Genomic DNA, 19,374 nt, shown 5'->3' with positions numbered 1-19,374 from the left:
TCTCGGATACAGCAGGAAAATGTTGACTGTTGCTTCCTGAAAATGGAACCAGTTCTTAAATTCATTCCAAGAGGCTAACTTTACAACAAACCAATCTAATCTTAGCCAGTATGATCATTTGAAAGAATCAGTACAACAAGAAAGCGAGCGTAGGCGGGAATGATTCATATTTCTTGAGATATGAGATTGAGTAAATCTGGTGGTGTCTGGTTGTTCTTCCTACTATTCCAACGTAAAATAAATCTCCGCCAACAGTCCCGACAATGCTCCTACTTAAACGATCCCCGGATCAGGTCAGATATTGGCACTTTAAGGTCATAAGTCAACCTTTGTAGAACTAACGCTAACGAGTGCACATCCGATAGAGCTCTATGAGCAGATCCAACCAATGGAATGTTATAGTGTTCCCTTAGGCCTTGCAATGATATCTTTGAAGGAACCTTCGATCCTAGCAGCCAAATGACATTTCCTACAACATTTAATATTATGCACCAAGAGAGGCAAGTGGGAAAGAAAAAGAAAACGAAAAAACCTTTGGACTTCATCAATGCACGAGCCAGTGGAAGAGTGTCAGCGAACAACCAATCTTCAGGAATCTCGTATGAAGATCGACTAAACTCATTTTTCAGAAAAGGGACGTCAAAAGTGCGGCCATTATGAGCTACAAACAAAACGACTCCACCAGGAATTTGGCGGCTTCTAACATACTGGATTATGATAGGAATAAGGTCCTTCATCCTACAAAACAAAACTAGAATAAGAGTTGAGTTGTACTTTGATCAGACCAAAGCTATACCTTTTCGGCGTTCCCATGCCAAAAGCATAGTTTGGATTCAATTTTCCGGACATCATTTTCATCTGAGGTAATGAAATTATATCTCTCTCAATTTTTGGATGGCAAGTATCGGTAAATTATGCATCCCCAGAGAGAGAGAGTGCCAAAATTCATTTAGCAGCAGAACAATAATTTATGCTTGCCAGTCAATTTATTAGACATAAATTACATAAGGGAACATCAATGTCTTATGCAATAGTCTAGAAATAAACGTTTTTGTAAAGTACCTGGGTACGTTTGATCTTTTAACCATGTGGGTAGAAATGCCATGAAAACGTGCATTTGTCACATCACGCCCCGGATTTACAAGAGTCTGAAAAGTGCTGTTTTCACCCCCTCGAAGATCTTGAAATGCTATCTCAATTATTCGATCATACTCTCTACTCAACCCAGTGGTTTCAATGTCGAAACAGATAGTAGTCACGTTCTTGGCCAAGTCAATGTAGTACTGATCTGTTTCTGATTTAATATTTTCTAGTTTACAAGTATTCAACTTGGTGCTTTTACTTTCAGAAACTATCTCGTTTCTTATACTCGTTTTACGTGTTAACTTCTCCTTGCTTCCACTTGTTTCTGTATTTATGGTTCGTCTGGTCCATCTCTGCCCTCTTTTGAGCTCATGTTTATCTGTGCAAAGAACTGTTGTGCTGCTGCCATTCCTAGTTAATTTATAGAAGCCTCCCCACCAAGAATTAGCTAAAGTTTGAATTTTGCATCGGGGCAATTGCAACAGAGAGAAGCACATTCCGACTGTTCTCATCCAACAGGGCCAGATTGAAATTGGTAACTAAATAAAATGGCTTAACCTGCAGAGGGCAGCACAATGAACATATCACAAGTGTGATTTTCTGCTTCCCTATAAGTGTTCAAAACATTTAATCTTAATTTGATATTTTTCATATTGCAACTAAATTACCATGAACAGGAAGCAACATGAACATCAACTACGCAACACAAATTAAAAGCTTTTGCAGTGAAAAACATAGTGCTTTCTCAGGGCATCCGATTTATCGAGCAAACTTCAAGCTAGATGTTCAATACAAGTAAAAAAACCTCATGTTCAAATGTAAGGAATTCCAGAAAAAATGGGATGAAATGTCAGCGAAACATGTGCTTCATATGATATGTATAACAGAGCATCGAACCTCATACACTTAAGTTGAGGTCCAGTACTACACTGTAAGTCTGAATCTTGGAATTCTTTCTCATGTTTTAAATAGCTTGTGCTGAATTAGTCGTAAAAAATTTAAATTAACAAAAAACTACTAATTAGAAAAAAGACTAATCAGCCAAAACACGAAATTGCCAACCCTATCCAACTCAGGGCAGTTGAACTTCCAGTAACAACCCACAATTTCAGTTTCGCCTTTCACCAAATGTGAAAACATGGATCTATTGTGAAATAAATTTTATTAGCATGCATAGGAGAAACAGACTAAAATTAGATAAAATAAACGATCAATTTTTGACAAGATCGTAAAATATGGGTACAACCATATGATTGTAATGAGTAATATCATATCACAATGGATAAATGAGATAGAGTACAACCATTTGAGCCAAAATCAATATATCATATTTACGAGTCCTAGTACAATGGCACTGATAATAAACAGTTTTATCATATTAGGAAGCTAAGCTAAACACATGGGAACCCTAAACTTTACTTCTTCACATTCTTCAATGTGATAAAATCTAGGAATACAAGTCATTTGCAAATCCTATGCTTTCAAACATATCCATATCCTCAATCGCACTTTAAGTAACAAAGAGTAACTTTATATGAAAAACTCTTCAAGCAGCACCAAGACTTTACATTCAATTTCAGACTTTCCCTAGAGCAAAGAATGCAAATACTCTACTGAAAAACCAAAAATCACAGTAAATCTAAGTTCATGTAGAATAGTAATGCTGAAAAATACTGTAAATCCACATGAAACATAAACAATAAAATCCTTAACACAGCACAAGCTCGAACTCTTTCAATAGAATAACTTCTTAGACCTTTTCATTCAACTAAAGCAGAAACTAACTCTAAACTACTACTTAGTAGGAATACGAAAAGTGAAAACTGAGAAAAATAATCAAGAAACTAGAAATTCCCGGAACATTCTTATTGGACTTTTAAACATATCCGGTAGACAGTTTCTATGGGGCGTAGGCCTCCCAAAAGGTAACGGAGGCGTGCAAACAAAGGATTGATACCCATGACTTTGAAGACTCTGCGACAACCCAAAAAATGTTACTTTACAAATAGAACAGCAACACTGACCCCGTGAAACCAAACCCATTGATCGACCTGAAATCTTAAAAATACCTTTTCCCAATTTCATGATGTCATGCTGAGAAGCAAAATAAAATTGCATCAACGACAGAAATGATTAAGGAAAATTGTACAAGCGGTAACATGAGCGAAGTAACCCATTAATTCCATCAAAATCCGTCAAAAAAATCCAGAAAGTAAGCTCCTCTTCCGCACCAAACACACAAATCCAACTGAACCCACGGAAAAAGAAAAACTAACGTGTTTCTCATTAGAGAACATCAAGAGCAGAACCAATAATCAAATATGGAAAAAAGACCAAAGAAATGCTATACAAAAAGAGCAAAGACAAAACAAGCCGGAAAAAGACATGCCTGATAGAATGCAAAGCCAAGAATAAAAAACCAATCTTGAAATTTCAGTAAATGATGTTGGTATAAATAAATGATATACAGGAAGTTGATTGGGAAGAGAGGAAAGAATTTTGGGGAAGTTCAAGTCTGTATGAAAGTGTGGTAATCATGGCCGCAGTGTCCTACAAAAGTGGGGGTCAACAGGCCCGATCCATGTTTCTAGGCCCACTATTTGCTTTCTTCAAAATAAGTCCATTAATTAAATTTTTATATGTATTTAAGTGACTTTTATGTTAAAACTATCTTCCTCAAGGTTTATTTCACCCTATCTTGTGAGGCACTGTCCCTATGAGATGATCAAAGGCCCAGATTTAAACACACATACACCCCATGAAGTGATCAAAGACCCAGATTTAATCACCATGTAAAATCAATGGCTGAAATCCTGTGAGGGCACTGCCCCCACAGGTAGCATCTACTCTACCTATCTTGCAATTAGTTTATAAATTTATTAGTGTTTTGAAATCTGAATAGAATAAACTCATACTCAGTTTGAATGTTTACATAAAAGATAGATCTCAATTATTATTAAACTTTAATTTAAATTATGAAGTGGATGAAAATATAATCCATAACAATACATTCCGAATTTCGTTTCGATCGTGTTTTTGGCTTGGTTTCCTCACAGTGTGGTTGGTTGAATAAAAATGAGATTAGGAATTCGTTACAGCGTGTTTCAGATCGATTGCAAGAAAAAAAAGGGATTTGATATTAGAAATACCATTTGTCCATTTTAAATGTTTGAAACGATGAGATTTCAAAATGGAATGGTGCTATCTTTTAAGCGTGAAAATGAACCTTTCCAGAGTCAAAAAAATCCGCTCGGTTAACCAAGATCGCATTCAATCTGGCGTTGCATAGTAAGCATTATAAGAGAACCCGACACCAATGACATTTAACTCAAAATTTTAAAAATCACCAAAAATAAATAATGATAAAGCAAAAATTTGTAAATCCGATACAAAAACCGAAAGTGTCCCAATTCGATTTGAGTCGAACCTGACTACGAAACTTACAATGGATCTAGTGAAAAGAAATAGCTAGTTTGCCCTAGGAGCAGCCCATTCGACTCGGAGGATGAGATTGTCATAACCATACCCATTAAGCTTGTTGATAGCTCTCTCGGCATCTTCTCTGCTCACAAAGTTGACAAAACCGAAACCTCTGCTGGTCCCTGTCTTCTGATCAACTGCAACATAAACTCGACTCACCGCACCAAATGGACGGAATAACTCGAGTAAGTCAGGCTCCCTGGTGTCTTCAGAAAGATTAGTGACCCTAACAGAGTTCTCTTCATTTCTGCGTCTCATGTCAGTACCAGTTCTCTCAGTGTTAACCCCGGGTCTCATGCTTGGAGGAACATATGTACCTTTTGGAGGACCTGTCGAAAGGGTTTCGAGTGGTGGCTTATCCATGAAGCTCTCACTCTGTTGGTTTAGATCCTTGTAAGGACACCGTGAAGTCCAGTGATCCCCTTTTTTACCGCAGGTCCTACAAACCATGAGAACTCCTTGACCTAGAGAATCAACAGGTGCCTTATTCTCCTCTGGATTAGTACCTATATTCAATTTATCAATTAATAAGAATGCTAAAATGAAATTAGATACGAAGGAATAGAGGTAAAAAATAAATAAATAATTAGAAAAACACTAAACAACCAAGTGCATTTGGAAAAATTAATAGCAACTAGCAGGAAAAGAGAAACAGCAGAAAAAAGTGACAACAATAATCCTTGACTCATACCAGGTATCAACAACGACTAAAGCTGCTATCACAGCATGCCTGAAATTAAAAGAAAACATAACTACTAACATGTGATGATCCACAACATATGCGGTAAGAAGAGCAGGTGCATCGGAGCCACGGTGAAACATCTCACGCCTAATTGAATTTATATCCACACATAATATTCTATAGCCTAAATGCATGAAAAAACAATGATGTACCTAAAATCCACATCACAATTTACATAATTTAAAACACATCGTCCATCAAAATTCGTTAGAAAAAGGGTATTAAATATAAAAAATCACAAAAGATAATCAGGAGACCTCCTATTAGCTCGAGCTCTTGCAAAATGTCATGCCTAACTCTATCTTCGTAATCCCCAATTTACGAGTCTCGAACTTGTTAGATTACAACCTCAGTAAATTTTCCCTCAAAACCTTGAGAATACTTGGATCAAATTTGAACTGATTATTTTGTAGATCACAAAAAACATCAAACCACAAACAGTATCAATTCATAAATGATAGATCATCACTCTCAATCTCTAACAATCCATTCAAATGAAAAACAAAGAAAGAAATATTCATCGGATAAGAAAACAAATATTTAATGCGTAGTTCGCAATACCGGGGGCGCGTGGCCGTTCAAGGAGAATTTCTTCAGTGGAGACCATGGTGAGACGGCTGCCAACATCCACGTGTACCGCATCGCCGAACTTGGACCACGAGCGGCGCTCGACAGCGTGCTTGCTGAGGCGCGCGTTGGCTATCTTTCGGATCCGCGTAGTAGTGGTAATCTTGACCTTGTTTCCATCTCCGTTGAACTTATATTCAATCAGTTTCTTTATCCCATTCGCATCGGGACCGATCAGTTGCTTCGGCGGCAGAAAAAAGTCTAAATCCTCACCATCGTCGTCCTCTTCAAGCTCCCCCCACCGTATCTTGCTCGGTTGCGTCGCTGCATCCACCGCCATCATGATATCAATCTACACGGAAGGAAATTAGGGTTTTCGTTAACCGGATGATACGAGAGAAATGGAGTTGAAATCATTTTTAGTCATTCATATTCATTTATAAATAATAATAATAATAATATCAAGGTCGATAAGAAATTAAGGCCAGGAGTTGAGTATTTGCAAAACACCGTAATTTCAATAACAATTAGGGATTTGCCTTATGATATTAAAAATATTGTAATTAAATAAATTTGAAGAGAGAAAAAAAAACCATTAAAAAATAAACTCGTAATAATTTAGATTATGACAATAAGTACTGAGTTTGTTTTAAACTATAAGTTATATGATTTTATCTTAATTTTGATTTAAAAAAGATTTTAAATGCTCAATTATTTATTTTTAAACATTTTTAAGCAATTAATAGAACTAAATTTATTCAAATAAACAAATATCAAAATAATAGTTATTTCGTACATGAAAAATAAATTTTAATTTAAATAAACATATATTAGAACAAAATAAACTTTTCATTAGCAACATGATATGTACACCAACCACTCGACCTCTCTATAATAATAATAATAATAATAAAGGAAAAAAGTTAAACAAAAACAGCACCACATGAGAGGGCCATTAAAAGCAAAGCAGCTCTCTCCACTTCGCCCCTCGGATTCATTTGCATTACATTTCGGCTCTTCCCTTTCTTCTTCTTGTTGGCATCATTCTTCGCCGGCCGTTTCTTTCTGTGTCTGATTCCACATGCATTGCATAATGACTGAAACACATCCATCAATCGATCAATCATCCGAGAAATCTAAAGCACAAATTACCCCGGTTTCTATACCTTGGGGCCGGAGGGGCCACTTCTCCAAAGGGGAGTTTTGGTGGTCTTGCAGTCGGAGCAACATTTCTTTATCTCTAGCTTAATCAACACTTCCTGAAATAAGAAAAGAAACCTCAGTAGATAGCCAGACCAGTACAAGCACAGAGCACCATCTCTCACCTTTTCCATGGTCGATCAATATTCGAACCAGATACAGCGACGGGGCCCTACTCGTTCCCACAAAAATACGGAATGATTAAACCCTAGTTTTCGATTTATGAAATGACGAAAAGGGGCCTGAACACAGCGGTCAGTCACTACACACGTGTCAACTTGCATGAACCCCTACTTTTCATTTTCTATTTCTATTTATTATCAATAAATATAATTAAAAAGAACAATTAATTATAACGTTTACAAGAAAATTAATTTCAAGTAACTTTTTTATACCTATTATTCCCAGCATAAGGATGCTATCGTACGTATAGGCGGATATAGAGCCATTACTAAACCATTATGTCATAACATAAAAAAAATAACTTAATTGATTGCAAGTAACATAGAAATTAAAATGAATGATAAACTTTGTGGAAAGCAGGGAAACGTAACTTGGACCAGCAACAGGTTTGATCATGGTGTGTGATCGGAATCAGCTTAACAGGACGGATCCATTCCAAACCGGTCAGGAATCGCCTTGTTAAAAACTGGCCCCAACACATTAGAAAAATGGTTTCTTGTGTTAAAAACTGGAGCCATTCGGTTCTGGACCGATAAAAAGAGGGCTTTGGGCGAAGGATACCCATATGTAGGGCCCCTGAACCATTCCGATTCACCTCATAACCATAACGATAATACCGAAACGGTTTGAATTGGTTCCAAGGTAAAATTTGGAACCATAAGTACTGAATCCCCTTTATGAACGCGGCATAGGACTGCACCGAAAGCCCAGGACTTTAAGCATCCCTAGGAATATGTATAAAGATTACAAACAAGAAATAAAATAAATTACAAATGATCTCATCGATATCAGAACTAGCTTATGGACAGGGTGACTTGGAAGTTGACCACAATTATATTATATTGGCCAACATCATCATTAGTTGTTTTGAGACAGAAAATTGCTTATTGTAGAGATTCTGCTCTTTGAAAAGTATCCAATCATAAAAAAAATGGACTAAAAAGCACAAGTCTGACTGACATACAGGGATATAGTCATGACACTCTCATAAATTTTTTTCCACAACTTTGTACACATCTACTACTTATAAGTGTGTAATTTGCTCTTATACAAGTCAAAAGAAAAATGGAGAGATCACGAAAAAGAGAGCTTTTTTGAAAAAAAAAATAAAAAATCATACAACTGACATGTTTACTAGTTACCTTATTAACAATCGCATATTGCTAATACTGTAAATTACAATACCTGCCTCAAGGTTTTCTTTGTAAATGAAGTAGGTATGGCAAACCAAATGCTCCCTAGTGCAATAAACCGGTTCGATGTCAAATTCAAGAAGGATGCTATGGAAAGACTCAGCATATTACTAATTCTGGTAAAATTGTACATTTAGCCCTCAAGAAACATCCGTTTCAAATGAATCTTCAAGTTATATCAAGCGGTAAAAACATATTAGAGCACACAAAAAACCAATATATTACATAACTGCGGTAAACATTTTATTCTTTCACAGAACATTCGTTGACTGGGGGCATGATTACCAGTTTACCACATTAGAGATTTTTTCCTATTTTGCCAACTAGAGTTGGGAAGGCGGAAAAGATTGGAACATAAGCTTACAAAATGTGAGTTTAGCGGTTCCTCACGGCATTTGAACTTTCAGGATAGGACAGACAAAGCATGTTGAATCCCAAAGCAGGAGGAAGTCTTTTATTAAGCAGCATTCAGTTTTTTCTTTCAAGAGAGACACCTGCTTCAAACCGTAATAAGGATTGCTGGTAGATGCATTAATATTTAAATGGGACATCTCTTTTTCTCCTGAATTTTACTAGGAAAGGCGAGTATTGTGGAGAGAAACATCCCCAAAGTTCACACAACCTTGATCACACAGTCAAATGTTACTCCTTAAATCTTTTAAATTATCCCATAAACAACCACCACAATTCGATCATTTAACATTTGAAGCAAAACGTTTTTATTGTCGTGCCACCAAAATGTTGTTCACTAAACAATCCATCTCCCGACAGTTGCATCAACCTGCAACTCAAGAAAATCATACTCGCAAGTCGCAACCTTGACTCCCCTTGTACGTCCAAAATATATAGTCTATGTTAATAGTGCAGTCAAATCTTTTTAATTTTATTGATTACATGATACCATGTTCCAATAAGAGGAACAAACCATTAGCTTGCCAAGTAACTTACATAGGAATCTAGGTTAGCACAAAAACAACCATAAATAACATTGTACTCAGGATCTCAAAAAACAAGGATAAACGTTTAAGAAATGGTTAACCAAGATAAAAAACATTGCTTACTTATAGCAACAGAGAAACACAATATCATCTCTGATTAAGAAAGGCAACTGAAAAAGCAAATAGAAAAATGTGTACTGATCTAAGGTCTCAATTCACATGACATACAGTTTGTGTTTCACAAGTTAAAAAAACAAACCTTGAACCATCAAGCATACAAGTGTAAACAATAAGCATGTTATATCGTAAATTCTCGATGTATAGTTCAAAAAATATCGGACTAGTAAACCGTGAGCACCAAAAAATACAAAATATATGCTGAGAACAGAGTTATATTATCAAGTCACAAACGTGTGCCTCAAAGCTCACATAAGCAGCCTCAGTTTATGCAATTAAAGTTCATACACCAGAAATTTTATCAGAAATGCCTTTTTCATCATCCTCATCTGAATAACCATCGGCACTGCTGCTCTTATCAATTTGTTTGGATAGTCCAGGCTCTCGCTGGTTCGAAGAATTTCCAGCTCCTCCAGTGACTGATTGCTGATAGAGAACCCCTCCAGCAAGAGTCAAGAGCAAGCACACCAAACCAATTGGTGTAGCGTGTTTATCCCAAATCAACACGTTAATCGCAACAGTCAAAAACTTGTTCACCACACCGGTAACTGTGAAAGCAGTAGCTGAGATAGCCTTTCTAGCTGAAAAGCCAAAGAAACTAATAAGCAACCCAAACACACAAGACAACGAGACAGCGAAAAAGGGAACCGGCTCGAAAAAATCCCCAGCACTCGACCTTCCAATAGCCATAAACACATCAACATACTCTCCGGTTACAATCCAAAACACAGGTGCCATCATCAAGGACAACAAATTATTGTAAAACACAAATCCCCACGTACTCAAACCAAGATTCGTCACCATGTGCTTGATGTAAACCATCTCGGTGGTAATAGTCACCAGATATGCTAATGCCCAAGAATAGGCAGTCAATGTGAACCCATTATCCGTTGCTACATAGCCCACCGCACCGCCCAATATGACCACCAAGGATAAAAACGTTAACTTGGATGGACACGGCTGTCTCCTAAACACAGTATCTGCAATTGCCACCAAAAGGGGGGTGAGTGATCTAAAGACTATGAAAGTATCGACATTGGCGTGGCGAAGGAGATTCGTGTTGGTGAATATAGCCAAATAAAAAACAAATGCCGCAGGAAGGAATTTCTTAGCAGTCTCCAGCACGAATGGATCGTGTGCCAAGAACCCTAATTTCCCCAATATCCAGACCCCAAGAGCAGATGTCAGGTACTGCAAAGCATTGAGCAGTCCCGGGTAATTAAACTTGGTGACGGCAAACTTGTTGATCACAGCAAGTAAGCTAGAGCAGAGAGCGTAGCCTATCACAAGACTGCTGGTAGCGTAGTATTGCTTAGATGCCTCCAATCTAATAGAAGCCATTAGGGTTTCTGAATTTGATACAGCGCAACACTCCAATCTGAGCTGAATTTGGGTAAATTGCGACCGTAATAGAGAAATCAAAGGCGGAAACTCGGAATCATCGGTCAACCTTGAAAAATAATGGGAATAATGAAGAAATTGCGATGAAAATCCTCGAAAATGAGGTGAGATCGCAGTTACCAAGATGAAGGGGTGGGAGTGAAAATGACCTGTGGATCGACACAAGGCAGAGCGGACATTAATGAAGACTGACGAGGGAAGAAGACAGGAGAGGAGGGAGGAGGAGCCCTACCGATTCCACGATTCACTCCCTTATCGTTATTTCATTTACTGTTAAGTCGTACGAGTAAATAAATTATTATAAAAAAATATACTTTGGGATAAAACTAGAGATCATTGACGTTTATTTGATCGCAGTTTGATTCCGTCTGTTTTGTTTACTTGGTTCACATTATGATCACAAAAGTTAAGATTGTCAGTCGTCGTGTATGATATTTATGATTTATTCGAATTTGAAATTTAGATCTCAAACGACTTCAAGTTCAAATTATAAAGGTTTGAAATGACAAAAATATATAATACAAATTCAAAAACATCCAAATATAACAAATGAAGAAACAAAACAAAGCAGTAGGAAGCTTAACCAAGGAAAGACGAGAGCCAATTCCATGGGCCATTTTCTTAGGCAGGTGGTTCTTCACTGACCGCTCGATCTTGTACTCGAAGACGACACTATAAAAAGGAAAACAGACACCCTTTGTTGCATTTTACACAAAGGGACCATGACCAGATTGAGACGCCTATAATACACATTGTGTTTGTTACAAAATCTTGCCTAATTTACAACGAGGCTTTAAAAGCCGACCTCGTGTTCTTGCAGATGAGTTGATGTTTACATCAAGTTGTAGAAGCTTTCCAGTTTTCTAGCAGCTATGTTACGCCTAACTAGTATCCACCACTTGATCACTGCCAGAACCTTGCACCACCTAGTCTTGGGCCTATGAATTCCAGAACTAGAATATATTGTGCATATGTTTTGATTGTTGGACCCGAGAAACAGTCCACGCCCTTGCCATGCTGAAGGTTTACCATCCACCGGTAGATCTTGATGTAACAGTTGTGATCCGGCATAGTTATCTTCAGAAGCCCACATATGATCATTTTCCACAAAGAATTCAGCAGGGGAATCATCAACCTCGAAACTGTTTCCCAATGTTAAATTGAACGTCCCTTGGTTTTGATCCGAACTAGATGCCATGCACATTTCCAAGGAGCTATTATATTGTTCTTCGCCTTTGTAACGTTGTGAAAATGAAATAGTTGGATGATTGACATTCATCTGCGCTTCCAGATAATCTGTGACAAATGCTATTTCAGTTTCTTCCGAGTCCAAGAGAGATATTGGCAGTATTAGAAAAATCACAAAGGGGGCTTCCCAAAATGTCAAAAAGAACAAGAGTTTTTATATGATCTTGAATTTATACAGTTGCCATCAATAAGATGCAGTAAATCGTCATGTTCATTAACCATTGAACCACGTACTGATGGAAAAATTTCAAGCCGAACGTATAAAACTGAAAAATGATTGGGACCAAAAAGTAAATGGAAATTAGCACGTAGGAGAAGGGCCATACTTATTAGTTCATTACCATGTTCATCTTCCAAGTTAGCGTGATCCAAGCTTGGCTTGTTGAATGAACTTTCTCCAGCACTAGACAATAACATCCGGATAGGGCAGCCAATAATCGACGGGTCTGCTACCAAAACCCAGTCCTTCAAGTTGTTATATGCTTGCTGCTTCAGACGTTCCACCACCCCCTGGCAACACAGAAGGGAAACTAAATCTGTCTCATATTTCTACTCCATGTGACACAATTTCAAAGTCAAATTAGCCAGTTCTATGCTCAAGTTAAAATAAGAAGTTCCAAAAGCAAGAAACCAACCCCATGATATACGTCGAGTTTATCCAAAGAATGGTAGTTCTGTCCATCAAAAGTTGCTCCTACAACCTTGTGGACAGAGTTGAACACTAGACTGGTCCCTTGCGCATTACTGTACAAGTATAGCTTGTTATCGACTGGACAGGTTAAAGCATGTTCAACGATTGTTTTCCACATCTTATTCGAGATGTTAGGCAGCAACTGCACATCGAGCGAGTAGTATTGGCAAAATTAACATATTTTCAGGACAAGAAGTTAGTATGTAAACTTCGTGCAAGTGTATCTTACATGACGTAAATATAGCTGGTCTTTGAAGTACAGTCTCAAGAAATCTTTGACAGAGTGTATCTCGCACTCCATCAATTTTTTATGGGATGGCCCATCCTTAGCAATCTTCTCCAATCGCCAAACTTCATCATCTAAGGATGGAGGGTAAAGTTTCTGATATGCTACAGAACAAATGATATATCAGCACGTCGTTTTCTACAAGTTAATCTTAGCAGAAAATGAATGAACTTCCATAAGACATCTATATATGGCCATTGAAAGAGAAAGAGGTTCAGAAATGACACCTACATTCTCCACGATGATCTTTAACCTTGAAGGCGTTGCTAATTCCTTCCCTAACACTAATTTGATCAGACCTGGCATGGAGTACTGCACCAAATCTGAATTTCCCACTTCTTACCCAGCTTGAATTGTCTGTGAAGCTAACATCACCGATATGTCCTACACCCTCACACAATTGAACTATCAACTCTCCAGTTACCAACGGCCTTTTCCCTTCTCTGTTCTGCACGATTTTGCGATCAAACTGTCGTCCCATCCAATCATCGTGATCATCTGGATTAAATCCACCATCCAGAACTACGAGATCCACTTTGCTTGAAGACATGGAACCGGAAGTTATTACTCTCTGGGAAGTGGGATCACACAAGACCACTTTTACAGGGATTTTATCATCAGATAAAATCCTACTCCCTGTGAAAATGGTACTGGGGATATTACCCAGAAACCGCAGCTGCCAAGTCTTGGATACGGAGGATCGTTCGATTTGGTCTGGACAGGAACTGAAAGTAAAGTTCAAGGATACATGTTTAGAGTGTCATAAAAAAACAAGGTACATAGAAACCAAAACTGCAATTCTGAAGCAATACTGCAGGCCAATCAAAAAGACCAAGTAAGACTCTGTTATCCCATGAAACCAGATACATAGCAACAATACACTTGGAGATGAAAACGCAAGTGATTCCAAAGGTGACAGCATAATCTAGTAATATACTAACTAACCTCAGTTTTTTAAACGAACTTTCCACCGCCTCACGCACCTATCAGGCAGAAAGACAACAGGGAAACAAAGATACGATTTTTAACATTTGATCAGAGCCTCCCCGCGTGCAAGGGTGGGCAAACGAATCAAGAATACAAAGATGCGTCACTCGTATGACTTAAGAAAACCACAATAATTAATACCCATGTCCGCAGGAGGGGTTCCAATCTGGGTACATATTCTTGCAGCAGCCGTCCAGCAGTCACCCCCCTGGAAATACTGCACAAATCCAATTGAGGAAAAAACGTAAAAAAAAAAAAATCTAAGGTAGCCAATCGGTAAACAAGAAAATTGAACAAGTACAACTACAAGTCCACCAACTTGGAACTTAGTCGCCGGCGTTTATCCTCACCAGCTTCGGAAATTCCCCCACTCCCCTCCCCGAGTAGCCGTTTAGCGTTCATCAAAGAGCGGAAGTGGAGGCAACTATTTGGAATGGCTAAAGAAATTGCATACCAACTACTTTTAAATAAAGAAACTGGTGGGAGAAACAACACAGAAGCTTCGTCCTTATTAAAAAAGGGTGACCATATAATTAGTTGTCAACCATAAAACCCCACAAACCCACAAAAACCGTGTGGGTGTGTAGGACAGATTATTTCTTACCGAGAGCACCAAGTAGAAAGGACAAATCCACTTTGAGGAAAGCATGTCAGACAACTTAACTCCATCGTTTTCCAAATTATATATTTTAAAAACCATTTTTATATATAATATATATTTGGAGTTATGGGTCATACTCACCATCAAAATATTCAATGGCATAATAAATACGAGAATTTTATCACATAATAGAGATATTTAAAGTAAAAGAAAGATTGACTGGTTTGTTGCATGCCTTTTATATAACATTCATCATTACATGATGAGGGGATTTCAAAACTTCCTTTTCAACTAAAGGCATGCATGCATGCCTATACCAAATATTCTTCTGAAAGGAAAAAAAAACTTTTCTTTTTTTAAAAAATATTACATCTACCACATAGACGACACAGAAAAACGACTGGTCTTTAGTGTTCAAATTATATACAAGAGACATATAATTTCATTGCGTGTGACGAAGCCAAAAACGAATATATCAGTTTGTTTGGTGTTGTTTTCAAGCAGGATTCTATCTTCCCCACACTCCCTTTCAATGTCGCTTGGATATTTCCTGGAAATAGAGGTTGGTTGGAAATTTGGGTTTGGGCATGTTGAATCGACCAAAAATTCAATTTTTAAAGAAATTATACATGAATTTCGATGTTCCAGTCATTTGAGGTAGTTTGTCAAAAAGAATTCTGGAAAAATCAACTTAAAAAATACTTGGCCTAAATGTATACTTTTATAGCAAGTTCTTGGAAATTATTTGGTTGTGCTTGTTGGGATAGTTCAAGGAAGTTGTTTTTGTTTCCATGAAATTGGCTAGCATCTATCTGCATGTCACTCTCTTCAACCAAATTAATCCTGGGATCTTCCGCAAATTATTAATGTACTTTGATTGGTATGAACATAATAAATATATTGAAAAAAATAAAATCAAATCTAGAATCTCGAACTTATTCAATGACACTAGATCACAGTAACAGTGAGATAATTTTTTAGATTTCTCGATTCAGTTATTTTTCTTTTTGGTTTCACAACTCAATACCTAAAATAACATTTTGCTGGTTTATAGAATAAAAACATATAAGATTGGATGGTTGATCCATGGAATCAGGATTGGATCAAATGATACATCTATCTAATATCAAGTGAGATGAATATTTTAGATTAGTCCATAAAACAAAGTATGAATGCTACAACTGGTCGTTTTCTGAATACAGGTATTGGTCCGACTTTCCCCTCATAACGTAGCGAGTTTTTTCTCCTTAAATACTAGTTCTAAGAAAACACATTTTTCTCGACTCTTGACTGGATAACAAGTAGCTAGAAGTATAAAATCAACATAATTCCTCGAGATGGTAAAGATCATTCTGACGATCACCTTCACACGAAGTTGTATATTTAGTCATCATAGTAATCCTTCCCCTGCATGTTAAAAGAATATACATATATAAAGAATTAGCTAAACTTCTTAGTGGGAAATCAAACAATGTATTTTCCGAAAGCCATGATTTAGTATCATCCCCGACAAAGGACTATCACTTGCGAATAATTGCAGAATATAACTTACGCAGCTCATCAATATTGATGTTACTCGTGCTTTGCCCTCCCTTTATCAGGCGAATTCGCCCTGCAACAACATATTAAAACAATGAAGAGACTTGATAACAAAAGATGTACAACATTGAGTAGTTATGGTTTGTAGTTAGGTTAAAATCGAGTTTAAATGTGTGATATTTTCATCAGAAACGGCATATATAAATCTTGTCATTTCATCCACCTTTCTTTATGCAGTACACACCAAAACTATGTTCAAGTTCTGGAAGTAGATTGGTGAGGCTTAAAAGAGGCCATCACAAATAGAATGAATGAGCATAGAACTTCCCACTGGTTTTTGCTCTTAGATATCGTGCAAGTTGTTTCAATTCAGTACGAGATAGTACAACTTAAGATTAGACTAAATTACAGAAACTATTTTTTTGTTTGGACCGAAGGACTTTCGCTTCTTACAGATGAGCTGTAGAAATTATCATTTCTGTGAGAATAATTTGACGTTAGAAATAGATGCAAAGTTTAGATGATAAAATTTGTTTAACATAACAAATCAAAATTCTCAGGAAAATGCAACAAAGAAATGGTTTTAAAACAATACAAAAGAAAAAGTTTGTCTAAAAGAAATGACATGTGAAAGGTCCTTTAATATTAATCCTTCTGTGTTAAACGCACTTTAATTAAAGGACCATCAAATTACCTCACTCAAAAGCTCAGAGATTAACAATAAATTGGACAAATAAATAAAACTCCAATCAATTGCAATACAATGCAATACTTCCGACTATTCACTGTGGCATCAGCCACAAACACAATCCTTCAAATCAAGATGAACTATGTGGCATAAAGAAGTATGGGAGAAAACTAGATGGTTTTCTGGCTTTGGGATTCAAAAATGTTCTAAAATCACTAAATTGTTAGTGAAGACGAATAAGATAAACAAATAGGACTAGCATACAGGAGGAAAAGTAAAATAAGACAAAAGACTTCTGATTTATTAAGGTCATCTCAACCTCGGGAAATTATCTTCTTAGACTTAAATGCTTTATTTGAATAAATCAATGGATGAAGAAGAACGGGAAAAAACATAACTAAAATTGTAAAAGAGAATGCTAATTGCAGATTCATGCAAAAACAAACCAATCAACCATAATTAGATCAATGTTTATAAATACCAATGAAGGTGCATGACAAATTCGATTATAGTTTAGATGACACGGAAAAGGCACACAGGAACATGCCTAAAATAACAATTTCACATACCATCACGACGCACAACGATTTCTGGTATACTTTTTATGTCACCATTAATGCTGTCGTTGTAAACTCTTGTTTCAAGTTCGCCCTCAACATAAACTGAAGAGCTGGGAAGAGCATCAATTCATTAGACAGAAATCTCAAATCCAAAATTGGGTTAAACTGCAGTAAATGCATTCCTACTTTTTCACAAGTTGTTGAACTGCATAAGCCCCGAGCATAGGGTTATGCACTGCAATGCGATGCCACTGAGCTGGTTTTGGCAAGTCAGCAGCACCAATTTGCCTTTGGTCATACATGCCGCCAGTTCCCACCGTAAAAACAGTAACAGTCCGGCCATTTCTCAGAATTTTTTGGATAGGGGCTTGCCCAACTTTCCCACAAATAATGGCCTGCCCATATTTAATTAAGGATCGTTGATAAACAACAATCAACAATGCAGTCATCGACGACCAAATTCAGGACGTGATATCTATGTTTAGAAAAAAGAGCAACTCAAATGACAATTATATACAGTACTAGATTGCCATTCATTTTGGAATAAGATGGGAAAACTTATTTCCATCGGGAAAACTTGATGATTTTCCCGAAATAATTCAGCAACATTGTAATAGAGCTTGTTTTTGGGAAAATTATCAAATTAAAACCAGGATTCTCATAAGCTTCACCAATTCATACTAATTCAACAACTACAATGAAATGGGTGAAAAAAATAACAACAACTAAGCCATGGTGAGTTAAACCAGAATATTTAAAATTAAAGTCATCACCAAAAAGGACATTAAACTCTAAAAGATCTGGAATGTGTCCATATGTTTTTACTGATATACCTTGTGGACACCACGAAAATTCCATCCTTTTTTGGGATCAACAGTCTGCAGTTTTAAATCCGGCTTATCCGCAAGAAAATCATCATCAATTTCAAAACCACCTTTCCCACTTTCATTTGCATCAGTGTCGCCAAATCCCCCAGTGGAAAAGAGCTTTAAGCTTTCTTTCAAACCAACTGCTACAGAAATTTCATTTAAAGAATCGTAAAACCCATTTCAAGGATCATTAAAAATAATGAAAAATCACATAAAGTAGCCTGTTTTAGAACTGCTCGCCAAGTGCTCGCTAAAATTCCAGAGCAACCAAATGTAGAAATAGTTCTGTAATATGAAGAAAAAATGAATGAAACAGGTTACCTGTGGAAGAGGAGGGTGCGGTGTTGCGAGGAATTTTGAGGAGTTTGAGGAACGAACTCATTCTGAGAGCGAGAGGCAACGCAAAAGAAGCTGGAGGGGTTCCACAAGAGTTCGAAATAAAGCCTCCTCCTAGACTATATATACTTTTTTTAATGCATAGTTTCTAGTTTTTATACTTGTAATTTTAAATATAAATAAATGAAGAAATTTTTTTAGTATTTAAAATATTTTGAATGAAAATTTTATTAATCTGAAACGATTCATGTAGCGTTTTTACTCGGAATGCAATAATAATTATTGAATCAAATTAATTAGAGTATAAAAACTCATATATATATATATATATATATATATATATCAACGGGAAATAACGAAAATATCCGCTACACCAATATAAATATAAAATACAACACATAAGAATGCATAGTCAACTAATATCATACTCAATACTTACACTCCAGATTTAGATATTATAACCAACATACTGCTATTATTATTATTATTATTATATATTCCTGCTTTATAACTTAAATCATATCCTCTTATTAAATAAGACTGTCGGATCATACGTACATTTCATCCGTTGAAAGCCCTTTGGGATTCGCCGCTGGATCCTTGAG

General features: G+C 36.7%; 6 protein-coding genes across 12 annotated transcripts; all 6 read right to left on the bottom strand.

Moving 5' to 3' along the window:
• Nucleotides 1-20: 20 nt before the first annotated feature.
• On the bottom strand, nt 21-3,607 carry LOC140842059 (exonuclease DPD1, chloroplastic/mitochondrial). 3 transcript variants are annotated; one of them, XM_073209877.1, is made up of 4 exons: nt 3,473-3,607; nt 1,063-1,641; nt 533-738; nt 21-448 (listed from the first exon to the last, which is right to left on the bottom strand). In XM_073209877.1, the coding sequence occupies exons 2-4, from the start codon at nt 1,593-1,595 to the stop codon at nt 270-272; spliced, it is 918 nt and encodes a 305-aa protein (XP_073065978.1). In that variant the 5' UTR covers nt 1,596-1,641; nt 3,473-3,607; the 3' UTR covers nt 21-269. The 3 variants fall into 3 exon arrangements, with proteins under 3 accessions (XP_073065978.1, XP_073065980.1, XP_073065979.1); XM_073209879.1 differs by lacking the exon at nt 3,473-3,607 and adding an exon at nt 2,146-3,441; XM_073209878.1 differs by lacking the exon at nt 3,473-3,607 and having other exon boundaries at nt 1,063-2,126.
• A 775-nt stretch (nt 3,608-4,382) lies between these two features.
• LOC140842055 (uncharacterized) lies at nt 4,383-6,312 on the bottom strand. The gene is made up of 2 exons (XM_073209869.1): nt 5,867-6,312; nt 4,383-5,069 (listed from the first exon to the last, which is right to left on the bottom strand). Exons 1-2 carry the CDS (start codon nt 6,213-6,215, stop codon nt 4,552-4,554), a joined length of 867 nt encoding a protein of 288 aa, XP_073065970.1. The 5' UTR covers nt 6,216-6,312; the 3' UTR covers nt 4,383-4,551.
• A 457-nt stretch (nt 6,313-6,769) lies between these two features.
• LOC140842054 (GATA transcription factor 16) lies at nt 6,770-7,774 on the bottom strand. Its single transcript, XM_073209868.1, has 3 exons — nt 7,198-7,774; nt 7,039-7,131; nt 6,770-6,969 (listed from the first exon to the last, which is right to left on the bottom strand). The coding sequence occupies exons 1-3, from the start codon at nt 7,204-7,206 to the stop codon at nt 6,796-6,798; spliced, it is 276 nt and encodes a 91-aa protein (XP_073065969.1). The 5' UTR covers nt 7,207-7,774; the 3' UTR covers nt 6,770-6,795.
• Nucleotides 7,775-9,730: 1,956 nt separating this feature from the next.
• On the bottom strand, nt 9,731-11,236 carry LOC140842053 (GDP-fucose transporter 1). The gene is made up of 2 exons (XM_073209867.1): nt 11,114-11,236; nt 9,731-11,013 (listed from the first exon to the last, which is right to left on the bottom strand). The coding sequence occupies exon 2, from the start codon at nt 10,902-10,904 to the stop codon at nt 9,846-9,848; it is 1,059 nt and encodes a 352-aa protein (XP_073065968.1). The 5' UTR covers nt 10,905-11,013; nt 11,114-11,236; the 3' UTR covers nt 9,731-9,845.
• Nucleotides 11,237-11,422: 186 nt separating this feature from the next.
• Nucleotides 11,423-14,654, bottom strand: LOC140842052 (calmodulin-binding protein 60 B-like). 4 transcript variants are annotated; one of them, XM_073209863.1, is made up of 8 exons: nt 14,496-14,654; nt 14,318-14,393; nt 14,135-14,172; nt 13,421-13,914; nt 13,133-13,293; nt 12,848-13,045; nt 12,554-12,722; nt 11,423-12,260 (listed from the first exon to the last, which is right to left on the bottom strand). In XM_073209863.1, exons 1-8 carry the CDS (start codon nt 14,576-14,578, stop codon nt 11,797-11,799), a joined length of 1,683 nt encoding a protein of 560 aa, XP_073065964.1. In that variant the 5' UTR covers nt 14,579-14,654; the 3' UTR covers nt 11,423-11,796. The 4 variants fall into 4 exon arrangements, with proteins under 4 accessions (XP_073065964.1, XP_073065965.1, XP_073065966.1 ...); XM_073209864.1 differs by lacking the exon at nt 14,135-14,172 and having other exon boundaries at nt 14,496-14,653; XM_073209865.1 differs by lacking the exon at nt 14,135-14,172 and having other exon boundaries at nt 14,478-14,618.
• Nucleotides 14,655-15,875: 1,221 nt separating this feature from the next.
• On the bottom strand, nt 15,876-18,883 carry LOC140842051 (single-stranded DNA-binding protein, mitochondrial). Of its 2 annotated transcripts, none has more exons than XM_073209860.1 (6): nt 18,755-18,883; nt 18,398-18,576; nt 17,751-17,959; nt 17,574-17,674; nt 16,330-16,389; nt 15,876-16,184 (listed from the first exon to the last, which is right to left on the bottom strand). In XM_073209860.1, the coding sequence occupies exons 1-6, from the start codon at nt 18,813-18,815 to the stop codon at nt 16,168-16,170; spliced, it is 627 nt and encodes a 208-aa protein (XP_073065961.1). In that variant the 5' UTR covers nt 18,816-18,883; the 3' UTR covers nt 15,876-16,167. The 2 variants fall into 2 exon arrangements, with proteins under 2 accessions (XP_073065961.1, XP_073065962.1); XM_073209861.1 differs by having other exon boundaries at nt 18,398-18,573.
• Nucleotides 18,884-19,374: the final 491 nt, after the last annotated feature.

The sequence above is a fragment of the Primulina eburnea genome, chromosome 9 (assembly GCF_022965805.1).
Source record: "Primulina eburnea isolate SZY01 chromosome 9, ASM2296580v1, whole genome shotgun sequence".
Lineage (NCBI taxonomy): Eukaryota > Viridiplantae > Streptophyta > Magnoliopsida > Lamiales > Gesneriaceae > Primulina > Primulina eburnea.
The sequence above is the reverse complement of the archived record's forward strand: the minus strand, read 5'-3'. Positions and strand labels throughout refer to the sequence as shown.

What these genes read in the sequence shown, in the direction of transcription:
- LOC140842053 (XM_073209867.1), bottom strand. Translation starts at nt 10,904, where the DNA reads ATGGCTTCTATTAGATTGGAGGCATCTAAGCAATACTACGCTACCAGC.
- LOC140842051 (XM_073209860.1), bottom strand. Translation starts at nt 18,815, where the DNA reads ATGAGTTCGTTCCTCAAACTCCTCAAAATTCCTCGCAACACCGCACCC. An exon ending in CGCACCCTCCTCTTCCACAG is followed by an intron (nt 18,577 to 18,754) that starts GTAACCTGTTTC and finishes AAATTTCTGTAG; the next exon opens with CAGTTGGTTTGAAAGAAAGC. An exon ending in AATCGTTGTGCGTCGTGATG is followed by an intron (nt 16,390 to 17,573) that starts GTATGTGAAATT and finishes ATGTTGTTGCAG; the next exon opens with GGCGAATTCGCCTGATAAAG.
- LOC140842054 (XM_073209868.1), bottom strand. An exon ending in GTGGCCCCTCCGGCCCCAAG is followed by an intron (nt 6,970 to 7,038) that starts GTATAGAAACCG and finishes GATGTGTTTCAG; the next exon opens with TCATTATGCAATGCATGTGG.
- LOC140842052 (XM_073209863.1), bottom strand. Translation starts at nt 14,578, where the DNA reads ATGAACGCTAAACGGCTACTCGGGGAGGGGAGTGGGGGAATTTCCGAA. An exon ending in AGTTCGTTTAAAAAACTGAG is followed by an intron (nt 13,915 to 14,134) that starts GTTAGTTAGTAT and finishes CTTTACTTTCAG; the next exon opens with TTCCTGTCCAGACCAAATCG. An exon ending in TAACTTGGAAGATGAACATG is followed by an intron (nt 12,261 to 12,553) that starts GTAATGAACTAA and finishes CATTTGTCACAG; the next exon opens with ATTATCTGGAAGCGCAGATG.
- LOC140842055 (XM_073209869.1), bottom strand. Translation starts at nt 6,215, where the DNA reads ATGATGGCGGTGGATGCAGCGACGCAACCGAGCAAGATACGGTGGGGG. An exon ending in TGAACGGCCACGCGCCCCCG is followed by an intron (nt 5,070 to 5,866) that starts GTATTGCGAACT and finishes AATTGAATATAG; the next exon opens with GTACTAATCCAGAGGAGAAT.
- LOC140842059 (XM_073209877.1), bottom strand. Translation starts at nt 1,595, where the DNA reads ATGAGAACAGTCGGAATGTGCTTCTCTCTGTTGCAATTGCCCCGATGC. An exon ending in AAAAGATCAAACGTACCCAG is followed by an intron (nt 739 to 1,062) that starts GTACTTTACAAA and finishes TTTGTTTTGTAG; the next exon opens with GATGAAGGACCTTATTCCTA. An exon ending in TGCATTGATGAAGTCCAAAG is followed by an intron (nt 449 to 532) that starts GTTTTTTCGTTT and finishes TTTGGCTGCTAG; the next exon opens with GATCGAAGGTTCCTTCAAAG.